Source organism: Centruroides vittatus, unplaced genomic scaffold (genome assembly GCF_030686945.1).
Source record: "Centruroides vittatus isolate TY-2023 unplaced genomic scaffold, ASM3068694v2 contig_2818, whole genome shotgun sequence".
Classification (NCBI taxonomy): Eukaryota; Metazoa; Arthropoda; class Arachnida; order Scorpiones; family Buthidae; genus Centruroides; species Centruroides vittatus.
The window spans coordinates 351572-379495 of NW_027121792.1; the positions used below are offsets into that span (position 1 = coordinate 351572).

At 29.6% G+C, this 27924-nt stretch overlaps 1 protein-coding gene across 3 annotated transcripts; it reads right to left on the reverse strand.

Moving 5' to 3' along the window:
- Positions 1–26580, reverse strand: ORMDL (Orosomucoid 1-like). Of its 3 annotated transcripts, none has more exons than XM_067266693.1 (4): positions 26488–26580; positions 5960–6160; positions 3018–3169; positions 1–2948 (listed from the first exon to the last, which is right to left on the reverse strand). In XM_067266693.1, exons 2-4 carry the CDS (start codon positions 6131–6133, stop codon positions 2813–2815), a joined length of 462 nt encoding a protein of 153 aa, XP_067122794.1. In that variant the 5' UTR covers positions 6134–6160; positions 26488–26580; the 3' UTR covers positions 1–2812. The 3 variants fall into 3 exon arrangements, with proteins under 3 accessions (XP_067122794.1, XP_067122795.1, XP_067122796.1); XM_067266694.1 differs by lacking the exon at positions 26488–26580 and adding an exon at positions 26132–26152; XM_067266695.1 differs by lacking the exon at positions 1–2948 and having other exon boundaries at positions 3014–3169.
- Positions 26581–27924: the final 1344 nt, after the last annotated feature.

Genomic DNA, 27924 nt, shown 5'->3' on the forward strand with positions numbered 1-27924 from the left:
TTTGTTTCCAATCTACAGTTTATTTCATTCCACACAAAAAGAAATGATGATTCCATTGATTACATTCAATTTAAAATACATATTTAGATAACTACAAAAGATTTATGAAAAACATTGGAAATATTTAGTACAATGAGCAAAGCTTATTTGGCACGGACCCGAAGTTAAATTACGATAAGCTTCAATAGTCTTCTATTGTGTAAAATATATACAACAAATTTGAATTTTCTAAAATAATGTCACACTTTTACCAAATGGCAATATTCGGGAAAGTGACACTTTAATATTTTAAAATCATTAAATTAATTTAAGAAAAGTTTTAATTATTTAAAAAGATAATGTCAGAAACATATTTCAATTACTATAATTATTTAAAGTGTATAACACTGAAGATGTTGAGCTTTCTAATTATGGTATTTAGTATTCTAAAAACACCTAAGGCCATTTATAGACAACGTTCATTCGTTCTAGTGAATAGTAAAAATTGTCGGAGAGGAAAATTATATTAAAATTGGAGAGACGCACATCGAAATACAATTCTGGTGATGAAAAATGAACTTTTTGCAGGCATTTGATTTCCAAATGCCTGCAAAAAGTTTAAATACAAACACACAATTTGCATTGTCTAGAGAGAGAGCAATCAAATAAAAACACAGCAAATAAATATCTTTTTTGGTGTTATCAGATTAAAAAATAAGATTGTTTTGTGAATATACGTAATAAAAAAAATGTGTGTGTCAAAAATTCTTCCTGCATTGTCTTAAGTTATAATAAACTGTAGATTGTCTGCTTCAAATTTCATTTTATATGATTTGCTTGTAATTACTTAAAATATTTCTACACGCGTTTGTATTTGAAACGAAATAGCAGAATGCAACTAAAATATTACGTATTACCTTTCTAAAAATAAAAATCGGCATATACGGCAAAAGTGTATTGGAATATCTAACGATAAAACCGTGCTACGAATTAATGTGTTATTTATTTATAATATATTAACGAGCGAATCATTCTTTACTGAATAATAAATACAGTTTTCATAGATTACACAAGGTAATTTAATGTACATAATTATGAAATTTTTTGTAAACATCACCATTTGAGTAACATTTTAAATACGATATCAAAATGTAGATAAAATTATAATACTGTTGTATTTAAACTTTAGAACTTTTGTAATTTGAAAATTATCCTTCATAATTTATTTAGTGCAAACTCAATTTTCTTCGGCATTTTATTCTAACAAAGTTTCGACTAAAGAATTCGTATATCTAATTAATTACTGTTTATCGTGCAAATCGTTAAACGTTTGCTTAGTAAGTTGTCGTAAGTTTTTTAATTTGGCCATTAGGTGATGTTTGCTTGCATTGATATTAAATTAATACATGTTTATTTAAAGGCAACTTTCTCGGGAATGTCGTGGAAATGTAAGTAATCAACTGCAAAATATGTGAGGCAACATAGCATACTAACTGTAGTATCTATTAGAAATAATGTTGAATTTAAATAGAGAACAGAGAGGATAGCTATTCTCACCACTCATTATATTATTGAATTTGTGTACATTTATAATTTTACAAAATAACTGTTCATTTTTGCCTCGAATAAACGACAATGAATAATTTTCTAATTAGAAATAAAGGTTAGAAACTGATATTTTCACATTTACCCCACTTTTGTCATCTTATTGTAAAAGTGTAATATATCTTTCAAATAAATAATGGCTACTAAAAATTCCATAAACTAAAATTTATAAAACAACTATTATAATATATAGCGCTATGAAATAACCTAAACAGTAAAAAATACATATAGAAGGAATGTGTTTTTTTCAATCAAACTAATACGGAGAAAATTTGTATTTTTTAATATAGTTCTAATACCAAAAAATACAAACAATAATCTGAATTGAATTTTATTGAACATCAAAAGCACTTTCCATTGAAAATATAGTTCTTAATTCATAAATGAATTGTTGTTTTTCAGTTCGCCCGATTATCATGCATTATTCATTATTGGATATACAAAATATACATGGTGGTTAAATCAAAAATCTTTATTTTTTAATACAATCATCACCTTCCATATTTACTAATATACAATTTTAATTTTTTTTTTATGTAAAAAATTTTTTTCCACTTATTAAACATTAAAAACCAATTTCGTATTACGACGTGTAACAATAATTTTGTAATCTTCCCGAATACTACTGAGAAAATTTTGTTTTCGTTTCCCACTTTTAATGTAAAAACTCACAAAATTATATCGGAGTGCTGTTCCTCACAGTTCTGAGTTTTTTTTTCTTTACCGAAAGTTATTGCTTATTTAAATAATATAATTCTGAAATCAATAACGAAAAAAGAAAATTTTACAATTTATAATTTTTCACAAATTTGTGTGTTTTTATAATCATATTACAAGCAGTTAGTTTATCAACATCATTGAAAATATACTTTAACAGCTTATTTTTAAAAAGATTAACATATTCTATATATATATATTTATATATATATAACATAGTCACACTAAACTAACATATTTATACAGTTTAAATTGCATTGTATTAAAGGAAGTACTAAATCCTTTTACTTATCCCCATAATAATTTTTACACAGTTAAAAATTTGTGAATTTAGGGGACTCATAATTGTTTATCATCATATTTTACAACAGAGGGAGAAGCATAAGTTTACAAAGGAAACCCTCAACCGTGACGTTTGTATAGATATACTATATGTCGCACTTTCCTCAAAACACAGCGTGCGTTAATTGATAAATCTTTGGTATCAGTCAGTCCGTTTGTTGACGCCACATTAATATTTATTTATTCCAAAAAGTCTCACCATGTGAAACTGAGGAAGCTTAGGTAGCAGTACAAGCATTAGGAACACGAAGTTGATTGCAAAATGTGTGGAATCGTATTTCGTGTAAAAGCTTGTCAAAAAGAATCTGAAGAGGTAAAAACTTTTAATAATCCCGATTATTAAAAATATTACATTGAATAAATTTAGTACTCACAAAATGATTGGCACCATTGTCAAGAACTTTCTAGTAGCCGTAAATTGAACACCATTATCTATTTGTTCCCAATGAGTGAGCTGCCTCACTTCTCCTTGGTCACCGGGTTCCCATGGTGTTCCTTTTACAATATGAAGTCCAATGAACATTGCCTAAAAATTTTAAAGTGATTTATAAAATTATAAAAACATTATAAATATATAGTCTTTTTTATAATAACAATAATGTTACCGATGACAAAGTGCATTATTCTAGACTCAATCAAGCATTAAAAGTTTCTTTTTATGCTATTTACACATCTAAGTTTTATATATATATATATATGAACAAAATCTCAATTTGCTTAAATTACCAATTTAAAAAATCAACTATAATGCTTAATTCAGATATGATCATCATCCTTCTTCAGTTACATTAAACTCAAAAATGTAATTAGAGGAATGATTTCATTGTATTCTCAATGACATTGTCGCCTCATTTATACTTAATTTTATTTACGAAATGCTCACATAAGATTACTAATTATACAATTATTACATGAATTCAGTTAAGAAATTTATACTGCTTAAGTTTACTTAAAACAATATTTCAATGTTTAATTATTTGAAGCTATATCAAGTTGTAAAAGTCAAATGATTTTTGGAGATGTTATGTATAAGTAATTACTATATTATTTCAGAGAATGTAATCTTGAGAATATATAATACATTTTAATAAACTAAACATGTTATTTTGAATCTCTCTTCTTAAATACAAAGATAGATCAAAAAGAAATGCACACTTTTATTAGGAAATTTTATAATTATTAATTTGTGTTTTGATAAAATTCTTGGGAAATCCATACCGACTCATATCATCCTGTTTATATACATAATCAATATTTTTACATTTATCTGCAAGCACAAGCAAAACCAAAAGCAATTAAAAAGATATGATAACTACGTTGCTTCCGTAAATATTTAAATGGATAATTTTTTAAATATTTAAAAATATCTGGTCATTCAATCTTAAGTCACATAATAATATAGGTTCATCCCTCATATACCCTGGAGAATGTTACGAACAATCATTCACATTACAAATTTGAAGCTTTTTTAAATATCTTTACCTTCATCCAATGATTTATCAATGTGATTATGCATTGTAAATAGAAAAGAAATCTGACCTAACTTTTCAGCATTTTTTCAAGAAAATGTGCTTTATTCATTAGTTAGCTTTGTTTTCAGCCTTACATCCGGATACCTTAGGTGTTGACATCATTGTTAAACCTATCCATATCATTAATATAATTAAAATTAACTAAGAAGAGCAAAAAGTGCTTATTTTTAGACAGAAAAGCCTACAACTCAGTGGTAATCTCTTAAGTTACAAGTTGGCATCCTATCAAGTAGGCAGAAAATTAATAAATACGTGCGGTTCCTTGTACTTCAAGCAACTCTAACTTCAAACACCGAATTCAACAAAAATTCTCTTCAGAGTTCAAACTGCATGAGCAGTGAAAAATGCAACCAAAGCATAAAATAAGCCTGAAAACAATGATCTCGAATTAATTGTAATGTGTTAAATTTCACAACTTATTAGTAGTAAAGTAAGTTGCATCAGAAATATGGTTTTATTGACAATATAATAAAATAAAAAAAAGAATTAAAATAAGCACTCTCCTCTTTTTTTTTTGTTTAAAGCTTCATATTAAAAATTCAGTGCAAACTGAAACATGCAGTTGATCAGATTTTAAACTAAATAAATATCTGAAAATGTTTTACATTTGTTAGAATATAAATTAAATATAAATAAATAAAAAGGTAAAAGATGGAAGAAATTTCCCCTTATTTTGTTTCATTTATCATCATTAATTATGTAAATCAATAATATTTGATTATTGTATATAATTTATATTCCAACAAATGCAAAAACTTTTCCACATTTAATAATTTTAATTTAAAATCTGTTCAATCACAACTGCTGTTTGAATTATACTGAATATTTTAATCTGACAAAACAAATAGAAAAAGGGGGAAGTGTTTATTTTAAAATTATTTTTTCTATTGTATTATCAATAAAACTGTATATTTCTTAATATTTTTGTAGAAAAAGAAACATATATTTCTGTTCGCATGAAAAAAAATTAGAAATCCTACAGCTACTTGAAATATTATTTCATTATAACACTCACTATCGTTCTTTTAATACAGCTCTATAATTTGTAGATTAGCTTTTAAAAAACCTAATTTATGATTATAATACAGAAAGTTGCATAATATCCAGAATTGGGAAAAATTTTGAATTTTTCATTAACTCATGATGTGTGTTACATTTTATTTGAAAGTGAACATATGAATTGCAACTGTAATTCATACTCAAATCTAACTTTATATTAAAGTTAATTTTAATAACCTTTTTCTTCATATAAAACAAAATAAGAGCATCTTATACACGACCACTAGTTATGAAATATGTTTCTTAACATTTTATTTATTATTTAACAATGCAAAAATAAAACTTGATACTCTTCCCTCTTTAAATCATATAAAAAGGAAACATTATTCAAAACTTATTTATCATATCGATTATATCATTTTCTAATGACAGAAAAATTATATATACACACACAAATGGATTATTGATGTAGTCAATCAATTGATAAAACTGTAGTTAACTGAAGAAGTTCAAAAATAAAACAGATATTGGAAGCTAAAGCTACTCCCACACCGGGTTGTATAAAACAAAAGTATATATTGGAAGCATTGAATGTGAACAGCTACTAAAAACATGAGAGATTATCTATATGATCTTAATTATAATTCATATTAGTATACATATATTTATTTTAAAAATTTCTTTACATGTATAAATATAAAAACATTAAAGTTTTTATATTTATTCATAAATATGTATTTCATCATTTAGCACAATAATGTAAACTCTTAAAAAACTGTACTTACTGCATTATGAATGATATTAGTTAATGTCCAAACCCAAGCTACACTAAGAAAAGGAAAACTCAGAAGAGTCAGATGGAGTGCTAAAACACCTAAACCATAAGTGAGCCACATGCCACGACTATTTAGCCAATAACTATTTGGATTCACTTCAGCTGGTGTTGCTCCTAGCATCATTTTGATTTTTTCCTACATATACCTATTCTGAAAATAAAAAAATAATCAGTTTTAAAATTAGTTTAAAAATAATATTCCATACAGTAAATTTTAAGGTATAACTTAATTTGTAGAAATACTTTGACATTTTTAAAAGATTTGTTGCTATTTTAAATTATTTTTACTTAAATATTTATCATCATTCCAAATTCCAAAATTCGACATATAATTAGAATAGTTTTTCTACAAGTTTAATATATGTTATGTATGTGTATATATAACATATATGAAACTTACAATTAAAATAATAATAGTAATAATAATAATTATATATATAAATAATTATTATTACATTACAAATGTCATGCTCGGCTGATACTTGGCCAAGTGCTATGCCAGACCAAAGTCAAAGCATAGCTACCCAAACAAGTGTAACATTAAGCTGTGTTATTGCTGTGTCTGTCAACATCTAGAAACTTCCTAACAATGTGATGTGTGTTCAATATTGCAGCTTTCTGTAGTACCATGTATATTTTTTTTTTATTAAGGTTTAATGTTTCTAGACTTTTGTATAGTACATATGGTATAATACCAGTAGAAAAGAAGACAACAGGTACAATAAATACCTTATTCATCCTCCACATCTATTTTATTTCTTGAGCAAGTGGAGTTGACTTTTTCAGATTGAGCACTTTTTGTTATGAATGTTTGGAACAGAGATGTCTATTATATAAGCAATTTTACTGCATTTGTCAATGAAAGTGATGTCAGGTCTATTATTGTGAATTGTTTTATCTGTGATTATGGCTCTGTTATAGTATATTTTGTGCATGTTATTTTCTAATATTCCATGTAGAGTATATTTGTAATATGGTATCTAGATGTTTAATAATCTGTGCTTCTGTGCAAGCTCTATGTATTATATTTGCTACTTGATTATGCCTATGTAAATAGTCTGTGCTAAGAGCTTGCAACCAGAAGTTATATGTTGTTTTTTCTGGCAGAATGTGGCACTTCTGCAAGAGTCATTTGTGAGTGAAGTAGCCTTCAGGATATGTTTTCTGTAGCTTTTAGTGTTTATGACCTGTTCTCGAATGACATCAATAAATCCTCAGTCTCTTCAAACAGACAGCCCCTAGTCAGCATAGTTCTAAGAAAGGTCAAAAGCATGCCTACCATGAATTGCCTGTTGGGCCCTGCTTAAGGTGTCTATGTTATTGGGCTTTAATTTGAAAAAATCGTAGACCTATAAATTCCCACTGCTGTCCGTCCATCTTTCCTTAATTAATCTTGGAAATGGAGTTAGATAGATGAAATCCGAGACCAACTACAGAAACCTTAGGGGCAGGATGCCTCAATTAACTATATACAAACTTCTAATGCAAACCTGAAGTCATGTTATTTCAATTAGAAAATTTTCGCTTGAAAGATGTTAGATGCTGGCACCACTGTATTGTTAAAGGAAAAGTATGATGTACAAGGGCAAGCCACTACTAATTTGAGGTGGAGAGCATATATTTTAAATGAAATAAATTAAAAATATGATTAAAAATTGCAGCCCAGCATTGTGATGATGTCACAATAAATAATTGCTCGTTTATGTGTTGAGCTATGTCCAGGTGCTCAGAGCGTGAGTTTAAAGGTGTGTGGTTACTGTCTGCCGAAGTTATTGCTTTATTTAATCTTGATGTTTCTTTTAGAAAAATTCCTGCAGTGCCAGAATTTGTTTATAGTACAGATCGACTATATTAGTCAGGCCACAGTCACCTTCTTTATGAGGAAGAGTTAGTCTTTCTATAGATGATTTTGGGTGATAGCTGTTTACGCTTAGTAAGTGGTGGCGTTGTATTCCTTTGGAGTTTCTCAAGATCTGTGTGTCCAGTATATAACTAAAAGAATAAGTCAGTACATGGACAACATATATATTAATAGCTTTAATAGTGTGTTTTGCATTTAGATGTGTTCTTCATACTGCATGTAATCTGCTCTTGTATTCAAGTGTTAATTTTCATTTTATCTGTGCATGTTCTGTAAGTTTGGCCTGTTGGAATCCTAAAATTTGTAAAACTCAATCTCTTCCATGGATTTGATGATATCTTCACTTCTGAGTTCAAGGTCTCCTTTCTTCAGAACTCCTTTTTCAACGTGGAGTGTTTTGCATTTGTCTAGGCCAAACTCCTTTTGTATATCATTTGAGTATGTGTGTGTAGTTTGTAAGATTAGCAGGATTATATAACAGTATCAATAAGTCAAAAAAGACTGCAGAGAAATAAAATACCTTTTATGTTAAAATGTATTAATTTTACAATTTTGTCTTGCTTTAAAAAATAATCTAATTTTTTTTGCTAGAATATTTAGCAGAAAACAACAATTTGTTCAGGTGAGTGCCAGTTCAGAATTAGTGAAAGTGCACTGTAAATCCAAAAAATAAGTATTTTTGCTGTTTTTTGTATTTGAAATTTTTAGAAAACAATGTCCATTTGTCAGTCTATATCATATTTTAGGTCATGTTTAGTGTAATCAAGCAAATTAGTAAAGTGAAATTTTCCAATCAACAGTTATTCCAAATTTTCCTATGCATAATTTGATTTTCAAAAATGTTAATCATTTAATTTACAAACAAATAACAAAGTCTAAACATAAATGAAAATCAACAACTTTAGTGCCTTTGACCGGTGTGCTTCTCTCTTCTTTCTCTGTAAAACGCAAACGTTTTCGAACCTCGTTGGTTCTTCGTCAGGCGTAACCGGAATTTTCCGTAACGGAATTTCTTGTTAATCATTTAATTTACAAACAAATAACAAAGTCTAAAAACATTTCAAAGATAAAGTTTCATTAAATTACAGTATTAAAAAAAAAAAAGTAGTCATTAGGAAGAAATATCTAAATTCATCATGTTAAATTAAATGTAATGTTAATTCCAAATGATTGCTGGATTATATCACGCTATAATAAGGCTACTATTTAAAAATTAAATAGTAGCCTTACTATATAATAATGAGGCAATTGTTTGGCCTTAATGTAAAAATCAGGTTACTAGACATTTATAAATGTAATGCAGTTATAGCTATCAATAATACAAATCAATTTTCAAAAAAATTATTTTCCAAATTATTTAAATGATGTCAATCAATTCATTTGTTATTCAATAATTCTGACTTTAAAACATTAAAAATAATTAGCAATACAACAAAACAATTGCTCTGATTTCAGATATCAGTCAAATTCATTTACTATTTGATTCTATTTTTAAAAATTTCGTAATAGTTTATAAATGGAATTAAAAATTAAAGTTATCATTTATTAATTCATTTTAATTCAGTATTAAACAATTTAATATTGAACGACGAACTTCACCTTAAAATTATGACGCTCGTATATAATACCGTTAACGTTAAACACACTCATTATTCTAATAAAATTTTTAAAATAATTATTAATATTACTGTCTGCGTATATAATCTTCGACTACGGATATTGTTAAAGCAGCACGACATTTAATATTGTTTTTAAACTTATTGTGATTCTAATAATCAATAAATTTATGCTAATGTTTTAATTCAATAACAAAAGTTTAAATTTTATTTTCAATAAGAAAAAATACACAATTGCCATTTAATTTTTTTTAACCTACGTAAAATATAAACACTATATATTATTATAACAAAATATTCAATATGTTACTACTACTTTTGAAATAATATCGCACAGAAACGCATTTTTCAAATTCACTAGTTGTGTACTATATACAGTACAGGTAGTTTCTATAACAACTTATCTTAATTAAAAGTACAAAATTGATTTAACTATAGAACTACTGTTACATAAAATAGTAAATATTAACAGGAGTATTTAAATAAATATATGAATTTATTCTTTAAAATGCTTTCGTAAGGATAAATACTTTATTATAGTTCAAACTAATATCTTGTATAACAAAACATTTTGAACAAATTATTTTTACTACTTAATTATAACAATCGCAGTGAAAACGCAATTGAGTTTGTCTTGTTCTAATTTCACATTTGTTTTAATTTTATAACTATTAATATAATAAATAAATGATAACTATTTCTTTCAAAATACTGAAAAATGAAAAATTCCAATATATTTACAAAATCAATAGAATTTCATACAAAGATTTTACACTTGATTTTTTACATAATTTACAACTTAATCAATCAGCCATAATTAATGAAGTCAATTCTTTAGTTTAGCATTTTGTTCTCAGAATTTTTTAATTTCTTCATAGGAACTAGCCTGTATTAATTCTGCGTAAGAAAATTCAAATTAAAACATACAGTAGATCTGACACTCGGCAGACTGATTCTCGAACACTTTGAGAATATAAAAAATAAAATATCAAGTGGAGACGTAAACAAATTATAGATGCACACATTTTTAACATGTCTAATTGCGAGTGATGTCATTCGGCATATGTTCAAACACATGGTACTGGTTTTGACTTTAGTTTTAGTTTAAATCATTTGTTTTAAAGTACAATACTTAAGAGAAAAATATTTTTAAATGTCTGCCCATGCTGCCTTTGCAAAAGTTACAAAGAAATAAGTTTAGCTTTCCTAAAGATATTCCAATCTTTCAAAAACAGGTTCAATCATGCAGGAGAGAATAAATAAATTGTCAAAAATGTTTAATATTTCCTGTTAAAATAAAACATTGCAGCAACATTAAATTTATTACTATCTAAATCTGATGTATTGAGTAAAAACCAAAAACTAGTCAAAATTTTAATTTGTATTAGTGTTACCACCCATCCAGTTTTCACCCAGACAGTCCGGGAATTGATTCACTGTCCGGGTGAACTATTAATTTTGTCTGGAAATTTCGTAGAAATTGTGAAATTACGACGAAACAAAGTTCTTGCAAATATTGTTATAAATTTACACCATTTGAACGAAGAAAGACCTCACACTCACTGAAACTCATCTGCCATTCCGCCGTGTTACTCTGTTTATGCTGATGTGTGATGCGCAACCTGATTTAGAACCAGCATGCACATTATTCGCATTGTAAAATGACATTGCGCATGCGTCGGGAACTTCTGTTCGAACAAACCTGCCCCGCCGTCCGGGTCGGCGATTTTGTAAAGGTGGCAACACTAATTTGTATGACGACCACAGGTATTATATGAATTTAATTTAATAGTGCTAAAGTAAAACTAATTTTTACAATATAGTGAAATTAAATGTGTTTTAGTAATAATTCAAGTAAAAATAATACAGTAGTAGTTGGGAGGTGTTTCCTTCCACCATCATTGCTTATTCTCCAAAAAATATTTGAACACAAAACAGGACAGTTCTTTCATGCTTTCATGTATAAAACTTTCTGCTTCAATATGTAAATCATGTTCTGCTAGCAACGTAGCAAAAGAATGACTAACAGTTCTATTACACATAAATATGAGAGGAGAATGTGTGAAACACCTGAAAATTGGAAAGGCTGCCAAGTCAAGATGTTTCAAGAATACAGACATTACAAAAGTTGAAACTGAATGAAAATTACTATTCAGAATTGTTTCTTCAAAGCCAGATTTTCTTCCAGTAATGAGAATGTCATTTACAATAACCGTGACAAAATTGTAAATACAGACAACACTCTCATGAATGCAGCAGAATTTACCATCACTGCAAACCATTACATAGTGACAGATTCTGACAACTGAGTACACAAGTCCAAAATACAAAAACAATCCTTCAGTCACTGAGATTCAAGAAAGGATGAATGAAGATGACTATGATGAAAACAGCAGCAAAGCCAAAAGGACACCTGCTAAATAGTCATAAAGTCATACAGAAAGATTCTGGACTATGTGAACAAGCTCAAGCAGCTTTACATCAACAGAAAAGATGGAGAATGTTCAAAGTTAACACAAGATTTAAATATGCAAAGTAAGAAGCAGCTTACTAAAATCATTTACAAAAAACAAGCATAACTAAATTAAAAATAATAATAATAATAATAATAATAATAATAATAATCTTTAATTTCTGTTTTGGTTACTATGCCTTGACTCACTAATGATACTACAGACACTTCCTCATCCATCACTGATAACATAGATTTGGATTTAGTTAATACGCTCTCACTTATATTTCAGGAAACACTCACTAAATATACAGGTACAGATCCCACACAACGACCACGAATACCAAAAATCAACACGTCAAAGGAAGTAGGAAAAACACTAAATTATGTAAACACTCACTTACTACCACACTACATTCATTCAATTTCTACACTCGCAGACATTCATACATTAGTTTATGCTGGGGCAGTCACAGTAGTGACACACCATGGACTGAAAGTACAATCACAGACAAATACACAGAAAACACAATTCTATCACAAGCCTGCCTAGCAGAGAAGAATAGAAACACAAATAAATGACATTAGACAGAAATTAGGCAGGCTAACACAATACACTAAAAACAACATAACACCCAAATTAAGGAAACAGCTCAAAAACATTTTCAAGAAAATAAAAACACACACAAAACATGAACATCACAACACACGCATTACAGAATACATTGATACACTAAAACAAAAACTTGCTGCCAAAGCACGTAGACTCAAACGATACAAAACATGTACACTACGAAAACAACAAAATAAATTATTTACAAACAATGAAAAACTCTTTTACAGACTCAGAATCAATAACAAAGCAAACACTGATACACAGCACAGTGGCACACCAACAGAAGAAGAACTTACAACATATTGGTCTTCTCTTTGGTCCAGTGCTGTCACGCACAATGCTGATGCAGGCTGGATCGAGGAGGAGAACAGAAACTTGCACAACATACCAACTATGCCCTGTGTTGAAATAAACATACATGATTTCCAATACACTGTTAACAGAACACACAACTGGAAGACACCTGGTGTAGACAACATTCACAATTTCTGGTACAAAAAGTTTACATCACTGCACCAGGAACTAGCTAAACATCTAACACACATCATCATCAATCCACAAGACATGCCAAATTTTCTTACTCAGGGCATCACCTATATGAAACCTAAAAACAACAATACCACAGACCCCACACAATACAGACCAATTACATGTCTTCCAACACTCTACAAATTATTGACATCCTGTATTGCAAACAAAATATACAAACATGTTGAAGAACACGACATTCTAACAGAACAACAAAAAGGTTGTCGTAGAAACCACAGGGGATGCAAAGAACAGTTACTCATAGATTCAGTCATTCTACGGCAAGCACACAGACAACACAGAAACATACACATGGCATATATAGACTACAGAAAAGCATTCGACAGTGTTCCACACAGTTGGCTGCTACATATCCTACACATGTACAAAATACATCCATCACTCATTGCATTCTTTCAAAACACTATGCAGCACTGGAGAACAACACTACATCTCAGGGTTAGTAACACTTCCATACAAACAAACCAAATTTTTATTAGGCGAGGAATTTTTCAAGGAGATTCCTTGAGTCCTCTCTGGTTCTGCTTAGCCCTGAACCCATTATCCAACATGTTAAACAACACGCAATATGGTTACAATATCAGACACAAAAAAACAACACAGTTTACACTGTCACATCTCATGTACATGGATGACATAAAACTTTATGCATCCACACAAAAACAACTTCATCAACTCCTACAAATCACACATTCATACACCAAGGACATACAAATGGAATTTGGCCTAGATAAATGCAAAACACTTCACATAGAAAAAGGAATCCTGAAGAAAGAAGATTTTGCACTTGGAAATGGAGACGTTATTGAATCCATGAAAGAGGGCGAGTTCTACAAGTATTTAGGATTCCAACAGGCCAAACTAACAGAACATACACAAATAAAGCAAAGATTAATTAAAGAATACCAAAGTAGGTTAAATGCTATTCTCAGAACACAATTAAATGCAAAACACACAGTTAAAGCAATAAACACATATGTCATCCCAGTACTCACATATTCTTTTGGAGTTATACATTGGACTCACACTGATCTTGAGCAACTCCAAAGGAAAACAAGAACAACACTTACTAAGCATAAACAACATCATCCTAAATCCGCCACAGAAAGATTAACCCTTCCACGTAAAGATGGCGGACGTGGCCTGATTGACATAGTTAACCTTCACTACAAACAAATACAGTCACTGCGAGAGTTTTTCTACAAAAAACAAGAAACATCACAATTACATAAAGCAGTAACTCTAGCAGACTCGAATAACACACCATTAAACTTACACTCACATCATATGGACACAACACAACATATAAAAAGCATAGACACCATTAAGCAATCGTGGGCTCGAAAGGCACTCCATGGCAGGCATCCTTACGATCTGGCCCAGGATTTTGTTGACAAAACTGCGTCAAACAGCTGGTTAGCTCGGGGATGCCTCTTTGGGGAGACGGAAGGATTCATGATTGCCATACAGGATCAGGTCATAAATACTAAAAACTACAGAAAACACATACTCAAAGATGCAACACTCACAAATGACACATGCAGAAAATGTCACATTATGCCAGAAACTATACAACACATCACCTCTGGTTGCAAGCTCTTGGCACAGACAGATTATTTACACAGACATAATCAAGTAGCAAATATAATACACCAAGAGCTTGCAAAGAAACACAAATTAGTAGACATCCACAAACCATACTACAAATACATTCCACAGACAGTATTGGAAAACAACACGCACAAAATGTACTACGACAGAGCCATAATCACAGATAAAACAATTTACCACAACAGACCAGACATCATACTCATTGACAAACACAATAAAATCACATACATTATAGACATAATTATTCCAAACACTCACAATATACAAAACGCATGCACTGAAAAAATTAGCAAGTACACAGAACTCGCCCAGGAAATAAGGCATCTGTGGAGGATGGATAAGGTGCTTATTGTACCTGTTGTTCTCTCTTCTACAGGTGTCATACCACACACACTACACAAAAGCCTGGGCACATTACAATTGAATAGAAACACATACATCACACTACAGAAGGCCACTATATTGAATACATGTCATATTGTGAGAAAATTCCTGAATACAGACACACACACTGATACACTTCTTTAATTTCTGTTTTGGTTACTATGCCTTGACTTTGGTCCGGCATAGTACACAGCCACCGGTGTTAACCGAGTATATCTCACTTAACCCAACATAATAATAATAACTCTCTTATGATAATTTATCACTTACATGTAATAAGTGATGAATTATCATATTTTTTGCATGATATACAAGGTGCTATCAAAGTTTCCAGACTGTAACTGGCATTACTATACCATTCAACAGAAGTGCACATGCTTGTCAAAGTCATTGCTTCCAAATCTACTGATTTGTTTGCAAAGTGGCATTATAGTGCAAAACACACATTCAGTAATTATGTGCAGTTTTTTATAGTAGCACGAAGACCACTCTACGATCAATATGACATCTGACAGAGTCAAGCAGCATGAAGCCATCAGGTTTTGTGTGAAACATGGAAAATTTGCTACCAAGACCCTCAAAATTCTTTATCATTCATTAGGTTGAACACAGGTTTTTGAGTGGCATGCACATTTCAAGGCTGGTCAAGTGTCAGTTTAAGATGATAAGCATTCTGCTCATGGTTTTTTTTTGACATTAGGATCATCATTCACCAAGAATTTGTTTCTCCCAGTGTGACGGTCAAATCTGACTTTTACTGCAATGTTTTGAGGCACTTAAGAGAAAATGTGAGACAAAAAAAGACTGGAACTGTGGTCCAACTTCAATTGGTTATTGCATCATGACAATGCACCCTCTCTCGCCTCTCTGAAGACGATGCAGTTTTATTTCCATTCTAGGCATATTGTATGGGATAAATGCTGATGTGGGTCATCCACATAAAATTATAAATTCTTGAAACAAATATTTACTATGTCTTCATTTGACCTCAAAAGATATTTTATTGCTATTTTAAATATTATTTTGAAAAAATTATATTATTTCTTTTATCTTTTTCAAACACTTAAATTATAATACAGATTTTTCTGTTAAAAATACCTAACAGTTTACCCTTAAACATAATTCTTTAAAAGTAAAACATAAATTTATCCATAAAGCAAACGTGAAAGAAAACTTTCAATAATACAGTAATTAATAAAATCCATTTTAAAAACATTTGAATTATTACTTATTATAAAATACCTTAAAAATAATTATTTTCTAAAATATTCAATATAAAGCTGCATTTAAGCAAAACTTAAAATAATTTCAAATTACTACGACAACAAAAATATCACACATTTAATGAAAACAAGAAAATTGAAAATTTTTAAAATTTATTACTTTGTTTATTGAAACAAGATAATAAATTCACTATTACATCTAAAAGTTTAAGCATTATCAATTTTATAGAATAAAAAAATAATGAAAGATAGAAAATAGTTGCAAAGGTTTTATTTCTGCAACAAATAGATACGAAAACTGAAAGAACAGTTAACTATTTCAATAAAAGTTTCCAAACACTTCATAATGAACATATATTAAGAAAATTTAAACAGGTTTTTTCCCCCCTCTAAAAAAATTAAGTTCTATTTAATCCAACTTCAAATTTAACTTTAATTACCTAAATTCACATATATTTTTGTAATATACAGAACTGACTCCAACTTCAGCACCGGAGTAAAATCTACACTTTCTTAAACCTGTTACCGGTGCGTAACACATATAAGATATACAGCGGGTGACATGTGGAGGGAGGTTCCTGACATGGCATCTTTCGTGCAAGCCATCAACAACAACCCTTTCAGTTTGACGATAGGAATGGAGTGGGCTAGCGCAGAAGAGGTCCATTTTCTTGACGTTGGCATTAAAACAGTAGAACCCAACATCCACACATCAGTATACCACAAACTATCTGCTACGCCTACGTACTGTACATACCAGCCGATTCGTGCGATCCATTCTCATACAAGGCGGCAGCTTTTAACGCTATAGTCAGAAGGGCGTTTTCACATTCATCAACCAAGCAAGCCCTAGCGACTGAGTTAGCCCGAATTAGGAAGATAGCAACCGAACACGGGTACCCAACTCCGATGCGCCACTTGGTCGAACGATACCAATGCTTGAAGCATGCCTCCACCGCAAATGATAATGTCGACTTAGGGCCTGATGGTTCGACGCGTGTTTCCATCACATTTAACCCGTATCTTAAAGCAGTGCATAAACAGATAGCCAACAAACATAGGATACAAATAACACACAGGAGATGTCCCACAATTTTCGATATCCAACGAAAAAGACCCCCCGGGTTGCACTAAACTCCCCGGTATCTATTCCATCCCAATTAGAGACAACAAGTGGGGCACGGACTTATTATACATCGGTTCTACCAAGTGTTCCTTAAATACCAGTATAAGGGAACGCCGAACGGATATATGACATGGGCGGCTCACTACTGCCCTTGCTACGTATGCATACAGGTGATAATGTGAAATTTAAATAGTACAATAACAAACTGTCATTTACCATTTGTGGATGAACATTTTTTCTGATGTATCTATGAATGGTATTTGTTCATTACAATCTACAATATAATTTACTATCAATTCAAACAAATTAATACTCTGAAACCAATTTTAAATACATCAGATCTAATAAAGCATAAATATGCATTTCAGGAGGAACACTGAAAATATTCTTTACATTAAGGTAGTGGTTTCCAAACTTTCTGTATCTCTTTCAGAAAAAATTTGTTGCACCCCTCAATTTTTGTAACAATCTAATTTTATATACAATTTATTTAATGGCCTACAAAACAATATAACTTATTAAATAAAGTATATTGCTTGCCAGGGCTCAACGACTCTTGATTGAAACATTTTGGCAAGGGTGTGGATGGAATTTTAGCTTTCGTACCAAAGTTGTTCTGACGAGGGTTGTGAATTAGGCAAAAGTTTTGCTGATTCATTTTTTCAACATCAATTTGACTTTTTGTTTGTTTGTTTGTATTAAATGATAATAATTTGGTAAAAGCTGCATGTCCCTTTGTGCCCACAGATTGTAAAACACTACATTAAGGTGTTAAATTCAAAACATTTCAATGCCAAATGGTTAAATAATTAAAAATAACAAGTATTTTAAGAATTCTGATCAAATTTTATATATACACATGCCCATAACATGTATGTTAGAAAGAAACTAGAAAGGGTTAAAGGATTCAGGATAGTTATTTGGATTAAAGACTTTTTGGGATTTTCAATCTCATCTTCACATTAATAATTCTGATAATTCAAAACAGAAAAATTGTTCATATATAGCTTTTTGAATCTAACTGACCAATATAAGTTTTAACATTTATTTTAAAAATTAAATACCGTATTCACTTGCATATAAGACGAGGTTTTTATTCATTTATCACAGCTTTAAATTCCTAGGTCATCCTATACGCGTGAGTGAAAGATTCTTTGCGTTTTTGCAAATAATTTTTGTGAACCGTGTATCCGCATTTTTTCTCGAATGCTTACCTTCTTGTATTTAAAAAACAGAAGTATTTATCTGGGTCGTTTGAATTGTTCTTGTATATTGTCAAGATGAATAGCAATAGGAAAAGCAAAGCTTTTGAATTGAATTTCAGATTTAAATTCCAATTTCAAAATCACACAGCAGCACGATATGTTTTAATCCATTTCCATGTGAAAACAAACGATTATTCAGAAATCAGAATTCGGAGAAACTCGTAAGTGCAATCGACGGAGAGTGGATTCGACTGTTAAGAATTGGAAAAAAAAAGGTTCAGCTTTACATGGACAAATTATGTTGTCGATTTTACAAGATTTTTCCTTAAAGATTAAAATGCTAGTAATTTTTGCGAGACAATATGTGCATTTACGTTCATTTGGTATTTTACTTGTGATTAAACAAAATAAAATTAGAATTGTATTAATGAATCTAATTTTCTTTATTTTGATCTTTAAACTCACACCTCGTCCTATATGCGAAGTCGTCTTATATTCAAGTAAATACGGTAATTTTAAATTAACAATATTTGAGATATATACAAAAATTATAATAATAATGAAATTAATATATTATTATCCATGCATAAACTAAGAAACAAAATACAAATAAAACTAAAATAATAGACAGATAAGGTAATATACAACTAAAACTGGTAATAATAATAATAAAAAACACAATTCAGTACTAAGCACGGACAATTTAAAGTTGTAAAAACACAACATGAAACATTGGTCTGATATATGGAAGTTTATACAATATAAATAGCTGAGACTTGAAAACAAGCTTAAACTGGACTTTTCATAGGCAGATGGGATTGAAAATCCCAAAAAGCAGTTAAATAAATGATTCCTTTAATCTTTCTGAGTTTCTTTCTAACGTTTATACCCATGGAGTCATCTTTTCCTGTTTTGAGTTTTAATAACATAAACATAACAACATAAACCAGTTTTAATAACATACCAGTTTCTCAAATAAAATTCCCTCATTGAATTCCCACTAATATTAAGAGAAAAATTATATCCTACCTTAGAACATTAGAAAAATATTTCCAGTTTGAAGATATCAATTCTATTCTAATAATAATATTGTGAACAATCCAGAAGAAAACATGTTGACCTTCTAATAAACAAGTCTACTGTTTGCAAGGACTACAAGTTTTCATATAAATTTTAATGAAAATTAAAAAATATTTTCTGCTATAAAATGTTTTTCTATTACTTAAGGATTCAGAAAAACTCAAATATAATTCTAGAAATAATGTTATTGACTTTTTATTAAATATTTACATATTAAAACATTTAATAATAATAATAAATTTACTTTAACAACTCATCAAGCAAGAATGGTTGAAAATATTTTTTGGTAAAACGTAATATTCTATTATTATTCAATAAACTACGTGGTTGTAATTTACCCCCCTTTTCTTTTTGAAGTAACACTAAACAGAGGTATTCTTCCATACAGGGATATGTATTTCAGGTAGTTTTTTTGCTCTTCTTATAAGTTTCTACAACAGCACGTTCAGTATAGTATTTTATAACATTCAAATTCTTTTTGTACGTTATGGTTTATTACATCAGCATTATTTCTCTCTCTTTTTCTCTTGTCTTCCAGAAAAAGTACATATATTATTCATGAAACATTATGTAGTATTTAAGTAAAAACAAGTGGAAAAACTTAAAATGTAATATTCTTATTAGATATGGATCAATACTGCCGATAATATGAGTATTAATATTTTAAAAAACACCCAATACTTGATATTTTGGACAATATCATTAATAGTATTGATTAGTTTAGTACATTGTGGGGTTATTCAGCAATCATTTGGCAAAACTGTTTTGGTTTTGGTGATTTAGGAATTTTAGGCACTTTTAGAAAACTTTTGATATTTGTTTTCTTTTTAAAAAAGACCATAAAGAAATTTGTATAACAATTGTTTTATGCTATGATGCATAATAGAAATTATAATTTCAAAGTTCATTTTTGACAATTTTAGTGTTATCTAATGGCAAAACCCCTGACACATCAAGAAGCAATGCATATAGTACATGTAAATAATTGGAGTTAGTATGAAGACATACTAGTTGTAATGCAGGCAAAAGAGGAAGAACAATCATGCTAAAATATTTCCTGTCACACAGCCATAGGAAGGGAGGAAATTAGTCCATTCCCAAAACAGAAAATAGTTATGATTATAGCCATGGTCTTCTAGTTTCTTTATAAAGATTCACTTTTAATACTTACCTAGTTATTTCAAAACTTTTCTAATTTCTAAATTTCTCTGAGTAGCAATGTGTGTAATTCTAAAAAGGGCAAAAGCAATGCCTTAGAGATAGACTTTTCCATGTGGGTAAAGTATTATTGGTTTGTTCTGACAGTGTTCAATGTTATTTTGCTTATAATATTTGAAATTATTATTATAAACAAAATATAATCTACATATAAACTTGAAAATAAAAACTAAATTTTATAGTAATATAACAAACATTTTTGATAATCAATTAAATTTTAAAAACATATACAGTAGTAATATATAAAAAACTCAAGTCATTGATTAATAGTTTCCATAACTTTTTCTATTTTTGCAATCATTTATCCTTGACCTGACTTCTTACTAGTTTACTTTCACTCTTTCTAATCCCCTCCCACTATCTTTCTTCTTCATAGCCATTCTAACCTTGTCTATCCATATAGTACAAAGGACACCCACTTTTCCTTTTCTTTCCCCCGGAATCCATCCCATTAACAATTTTGATAGTCTTCCTGCTTCCAATCTCCTCAGATGTCCACACTATTCCAATCGTTTTCCTTCCATTACATCAGTAATGTTTTCTACTTTCAAAATTTGTCTAATTTTCTCTTTGATTTTCTTGCTGATCTTTACCAAAGATCCATCTCCATTGCTGATCTTTTTTTTTAATAATTTATTTATTAACAAAGTTTCTGCACCCATATAATACTAATGTATTATATGGGTGCAGAAACTTTGTTAATACTATTATTATATAATACTAATGTATTATATAATAATATGGAAAAGGATTATTATATAATATTAATGTATTATATAATAATCCTTTTCCATACATTTTTTTAAAACACTTTTTAATAATTCATCTCCATAACAAATTATGTATAACCCAGTTCAAAATATATAAATTTAATGTATTCTTGAATAAAATATAAAAAAACATCAAATATAACCCAAATAAAACACACTTTTAGAGCAATATAAACAAATAAATCTTATAAGGCTAGATTGTGAAAATTTAATCCTTCCTGATGTTTTTATTACTTAAATTTCCACTTGTGATGCAGTACAACACTCGATATACTCACATTCAAGTATTTCAAAACAATTTAAAAACAGGTCAAGAATGTCAAGTTTCAATTTGAAAAAATTCAATAGTTCAATGATAAAATATATATTAAAATTATTTAAATTTTATAAACAACAAATTTTTTTTGTATTTAAATTATTTTAGTTATCTTATAATAATTACATGCAGTAGATTTTTCTCGTCTTAAGAAAATCATTCTCCCGACCATACCGACCGAACTAAAACACGATATATCGGCAGATTATTTTAAAAATATATTGCTAAAAATTAAAAATATTTTCATACATACAGGGAGGTGCAAAAGTAAGTATATGGTTATTATGGAAAAAAAAACAGGCAGGAATAAAAAAAGAAAGAAAAATAAACATTTAATTTTATGCATGAAAACAGACTGAAGAAAATGTCAAACTTTAAAATTGATATTTAAATATTCATTTTGCATTTTAAAACTAGTAAAAGTTTTATGTATAGGAAACTTTTATAACTAAAACAAGAAAATTCGGTTAATGTTACCCTTGGTGCCAAGATGGCGGCTCGTCTCTGATTCCAGCAAGGAAATAGTGGGACACACGTTCTAACCTATCCTAACCTATTCTAATAAATTACCATAATTATTAGAATAGGTTAGGTTAGGTTAGGTTAGAACATGTGTCCCACTATTTCCTTGCTGGAATCAGAGACAAGCCGCCATCTTGGCACCAAGGGTAACATTAACCAAAAATTCTTCGATGGGCACATTTCAACCAATGTAAACATACTATTTGCATAAATGAATCAATTGTAAGATATAGTTAACAGATATTTAAAGTTTATATCATCATTAATATATTGAAAACTCAATAAAGGAGAAATGCATGATCATTAGAGATGACAACTTTTAAATAATAAACAACATAAATAAAACATTTGAAAACAGAATAAAAACTATTCTTATATCTAAAATAATCTTAATTATAAATAGAATATGGATTAGCATGTTATATCAGAGCCAAACAATTTATTAATTAAATATTAACAAAATTAATATTTAATTTGACAAAATTTCCACACTAGTTTATATATATATATTAAACAACATATAAATTAATATAATTTATATAATTTAATATAATAAACATATAAATTTTATATAATTTAAAAGCCAAAATTTAGGTTATGAGTTTCAAACCGAATTATCACAAATCCTCATACCAAACAGAACTTGCAAAAATTAGAAATTTGATACAAGACTTGGAAAACATTGAATATTTATATTCACAACAAATAATGAAAGACCTTTGTTTTATTATTTTTACTTCTTTATAAAGTTTCTCTCGAGATTATAGAGACAAAAGTTGAATAATAAGCATATTCAAAACTAAAATTCTGAGTTATCTACATTAGCTTATGCTATTTACCAAACAGTTTTATTTTGAAGAATTATATTTTTCCTGTTTTTAAATATCTGATTTATAACACTAATTTCCTACATTATTTTTCATTTATTCCATGAATTTGTATACACGCTTTAAAAAACTGTTCATGATTATGTACAAAATACAAAGTATGAACATATATCTGCAATAAAATTGTAATATTTAAAAAATTAATTTTAAATTAATTTGTTTATACTTTTATATTTACAGTAGCTTCAGTAAAATCATTGTAATAATACTTAAACTATTGAAAATTCAAAAGATCTTTGAAATAACTTACAAAATCACACGAAATGTCATGCTTTGATTTTAAACTCAATTGCTTCATAACAGTTTATTAACTTGAAATTACCTCATAAAATATAATTGAATAGTTATATCAAACATTCTTCTTCATTGATACCAATATAAAATTAATGTGTTAGCACATTAAAGTCAAGATTAATATATCATTATTAATGAATATAAAAGGTAAAAAATTATATAAAATTACTGACATTTATACCATCAAAAATTTTAAAGTTTATTATTAGAATTAAAAAAAGAGCAATGATTTGTGTAAAGCGCATGCACTCCTTATTAATGTTGATGGAAATTTTAAATATCATCATCTAGCACGATCTGCCACGCTGTTGAAAGGGCCATCTCTTCTTTAAAATTGATGCATGTGGTGTTACGTCCTGCTCTAAATATTTCTGCAGCCTCCAAGAATTTGAGATGTTCGGGGTGGTTGGTAGCGAGGATAATGTGCGCTGCGTCAAAGTCCGCCGTAATGTCCCGATCGGTGGCATATGTCGAGAGAGCCGTTGTAGTTCTGTCGCGTTGTATGTCAGCCTTAAGTTCTTTAATCCTTATCCCCAATTTACATTTGGTGGAGCCCAGAAGAGCTCAGAAGGGGCCTCAAAAACGTTAGCTATCCTATAACACAACCACTCCAGTTACCAGGTTTTACATTATTTATATCTCATCCCGGTGTGTGGAGACGACCTGGTGTGAAATAAACCTTTATTTCACGATTTCACCACTGTATAATTATGAAATAATAATTTATCATATTTAACTTGGACAACAAAAAATTTTTACAACTCTTCCAATATTTTTAATTATTCAATAATATATAATTTTAATATTAGGTTGAGTCATAAATAAGTTCCATTTTCAAAACTGAAATTTATTTGCCAATAAAATGTATAACAATAGACTTTAATCTAACACACATTCACCATTATTAATGACTTCTTGCCATTTTTCAGGTAACTTGTCAATTCCCCTTGAATAAAATTTTGATGGTTTCGAATCAAAAAATTCCTGGACGAACTCCTGAACCTGATCATCATTTCGGAAGCATTGCCCACGTAAAGCATTCTGCAGTGCCAGGAAAAGATGGAAATCTGTTGGTGCCACGTTCGATGAATATGGAGGATGAGACAAAACAGACCAGCCAAACTCCAAAATTTTTTCCTGTGTAATCTTCTTTGTGTGTAGCCTTGCACTGTCATGCAATAAGGTGATCTTTTTTCTGTTAACAAGTGAAGGGCTTTTCTCAAAGTTTTAGCCGAAGTTGCTCTAACTGTCATACGTATACATTTGCAGTAAGTTTCATTGGGTATCAACAACTCAAAACAGATAATTCTTCAACGATCCCACCATACATAACAAAATTTTCCTTCCATGCACACTGGGCTTAGGGTCCAGTTGTGGCTGATCATTTTTGTCAACCCATTGTCTTTTTCCAATAACATTTTCATATGTGATCCACCGTTCATCTCCCGTAACAATTTTAGCCAAAAAGATTCCTCTTTTTGCCAAGAAAGCAAAGTAGCAGCTATCGATGTTCTGTCAGTCTTATTCCGTTCACCGAGGTTACGCGGAACCAAAACTCACTTGCTCACTTTTCCTAGTTTTTGAAGGCGATGATTGATGGTCGATTGGGACGTGTGCAGCTTCTCTGCTAACTCCCTCGTCATTTGCCACAGATTCTGCACAATCGGGACCTTTAAAACATCATCGTCGAAGTCCGAGGAGCGGCCCAGTCTTTCTTCGTCTTTTAAGGACAAATCACCAGAACGACATTTTGTAAACCACTTTCGAACTGCTCTGTCCGAAATTACACCACTGCGGTAGACATCACAAATCTTTTTTGCCATTTCCTTAGCGTTATTGCCAAGTTTAAACTCCCACACCACAATATGGCTTACACACACTTTCAAATGTTCTATTTAAATGAATTCAGAAACAATTTTTTATTACATTATTGACATTTCAGTGTTAAAATTTACAGTTACAGATTATTTGCTAATAGCCACTAATAAAACTCAGATGAAGCAACACAATATCTGGCAAGTATTTGACAAGTCATTTACACCTACCTGCTAACAATTCAACCTAATATTTTCCAAAATTTTAATTTTAGTCAACATTTTAAAACCATTTCAACTTTTCCAAATTAACTAAATAGATCTGCATTAACATAGTACAAATGTAAATATTGACATATTTAAACACATTTACTCATAAATTTAAAAAGTATTCCATATTTTCGAATAAGGAAACATCTGCAAAACTCTAAATATAATTACAAAATAGTTTTCTTAGAAAATTTTACACAAACTGAAATAAATAAATAAATGCTCAGAAAGACATTTTAAAAGGCGAATTATTAATTTAATGGACAATTCGTAAAATACGGCACCCGACAACTTTAAATTTCACTTACCCTTTAACCAGTTTAATAAAAGGAAGTTCTATATTCCAACTACCTTATCTAGGTTTAAAGGAAAAGTATTTTAAAGTTTTGGCTTTAAATAATCGTCATTTAAGGAAACGTAACACCCTGTTTGGCTATCAGATTATTAAATAACAACGATATCAACGATCAAAATGTCTCAGTAATCGTAGAAGACACTTTAAACACTTGGAATTAAAATAATAAAATAAAATTCAAAACTTTCCATTAAATTTAAATATTCTTGTTACAAGTCTTAAGCTTTAATATAAATAGAAATGAATAAATTGGAAATTTAAACTTATTTATAGTTTTAATTAACACGAGAATACATCGCGTCATCCTACCATTTACTGACTTCGCTCTCTCACTTTGTATAATCTCCAGCTGTCCGCCATTCGATATCAGCTTCGCGGGCACCAAATGAATTTACTCTCATTGGTGATTATTCGTAAAATAAATTAAATTGCGTATTTATTATCGATAATAATTATTATTATTATCAATATGATTTATCGATTTTTAATTTATTTTATTTTATTAATAAAGTATTTATTTATTTATTATTAAAATGTATATGTTACTCTAAATGACCCTAATATTACTCTTGCATATGTAATGATTTTCCTAAATAATTCTTTCCATTACAGTTACATTAATGTTTATATTACTTGCGATATTTCTTTTAATTTACAATAATCAGAAAAATGACGAGTTAATTTATTTTTTGTATTTTAGTCATACTACATAAATATACATGATGTGTCTAAATACAGTAAACAGTGCGTGACAAAAGGAAATGATTGTGAGGAAAATAAAACAAGAGTTCGGAGTAATGTTATTCAAATTGTTAGGCATATTCCTACAAAATTCGTATAAAATTTCGCTATTTTCGGAAAATACAATCGATAAATAATAATATAATGCAGCTTTGTAAAACAATAATAAATATTACTTATATGACCGGTATCGAAACAAATAGTTTTGGTATTTGCATGACAAAAATCAGAAACTGTTATGATATATAAATTTCATTTTTTCGTGTACAAAGTTTTGTGATTTTGTTCTAGAATATTTTTATACAACATTTCTTTTGTATCCGGAAAATTTTGCATAAAAATATTTGTGTTATTAACACCTAGTTTTACCTAGATGCAAAGGTCTGGGAGGCGATTTGGCTTAATTGGAGGTATCCTACCTCCAATTAAGCCAAATCCCACTCTACCTCCAATGATATAACAATGGTTCCCTAAAAAATTTAAACCTCTACTGCAGGTATTATATAAAAGTTACATTAATTGGTTTTATTAAAGATTTTTAGACAATTTCGTTAATACTTTATTTGATGATCCAATATGGCATTTGTAAGTTTTAATGTACTGTACATTATGCATTGAAGACAAAAACTGTCACATTTATTTGCAAAAGACAAAAACTATAATATGTAAAACTGTTTACGATGCTTACATGTTTGTATTGGTAACTGAATTTTCTTCGAATGCATGTTATGCATTCTGTACTTGTGTACATATAGTACAACATGCATCCAAAGGAAATGCAGATGTCTCGGCATCACTCACCTTTTTTTTTTTTTAACTCTTTCCGCCCTGTGGGCACTAAGAGGGCCTCTTTTAGAAGACCCATTATGGGTTCGGCCAGGCCCACAATGGGGCGACCGGGTGGTGAGGGACGGGGCCCGACATATCCGAACGGACCACCCCCCCCGAAAAATTCCTGGGGATTTTCGACCCGTTCGGATTCGATCCCGGGTCCCCAGAGCGGTA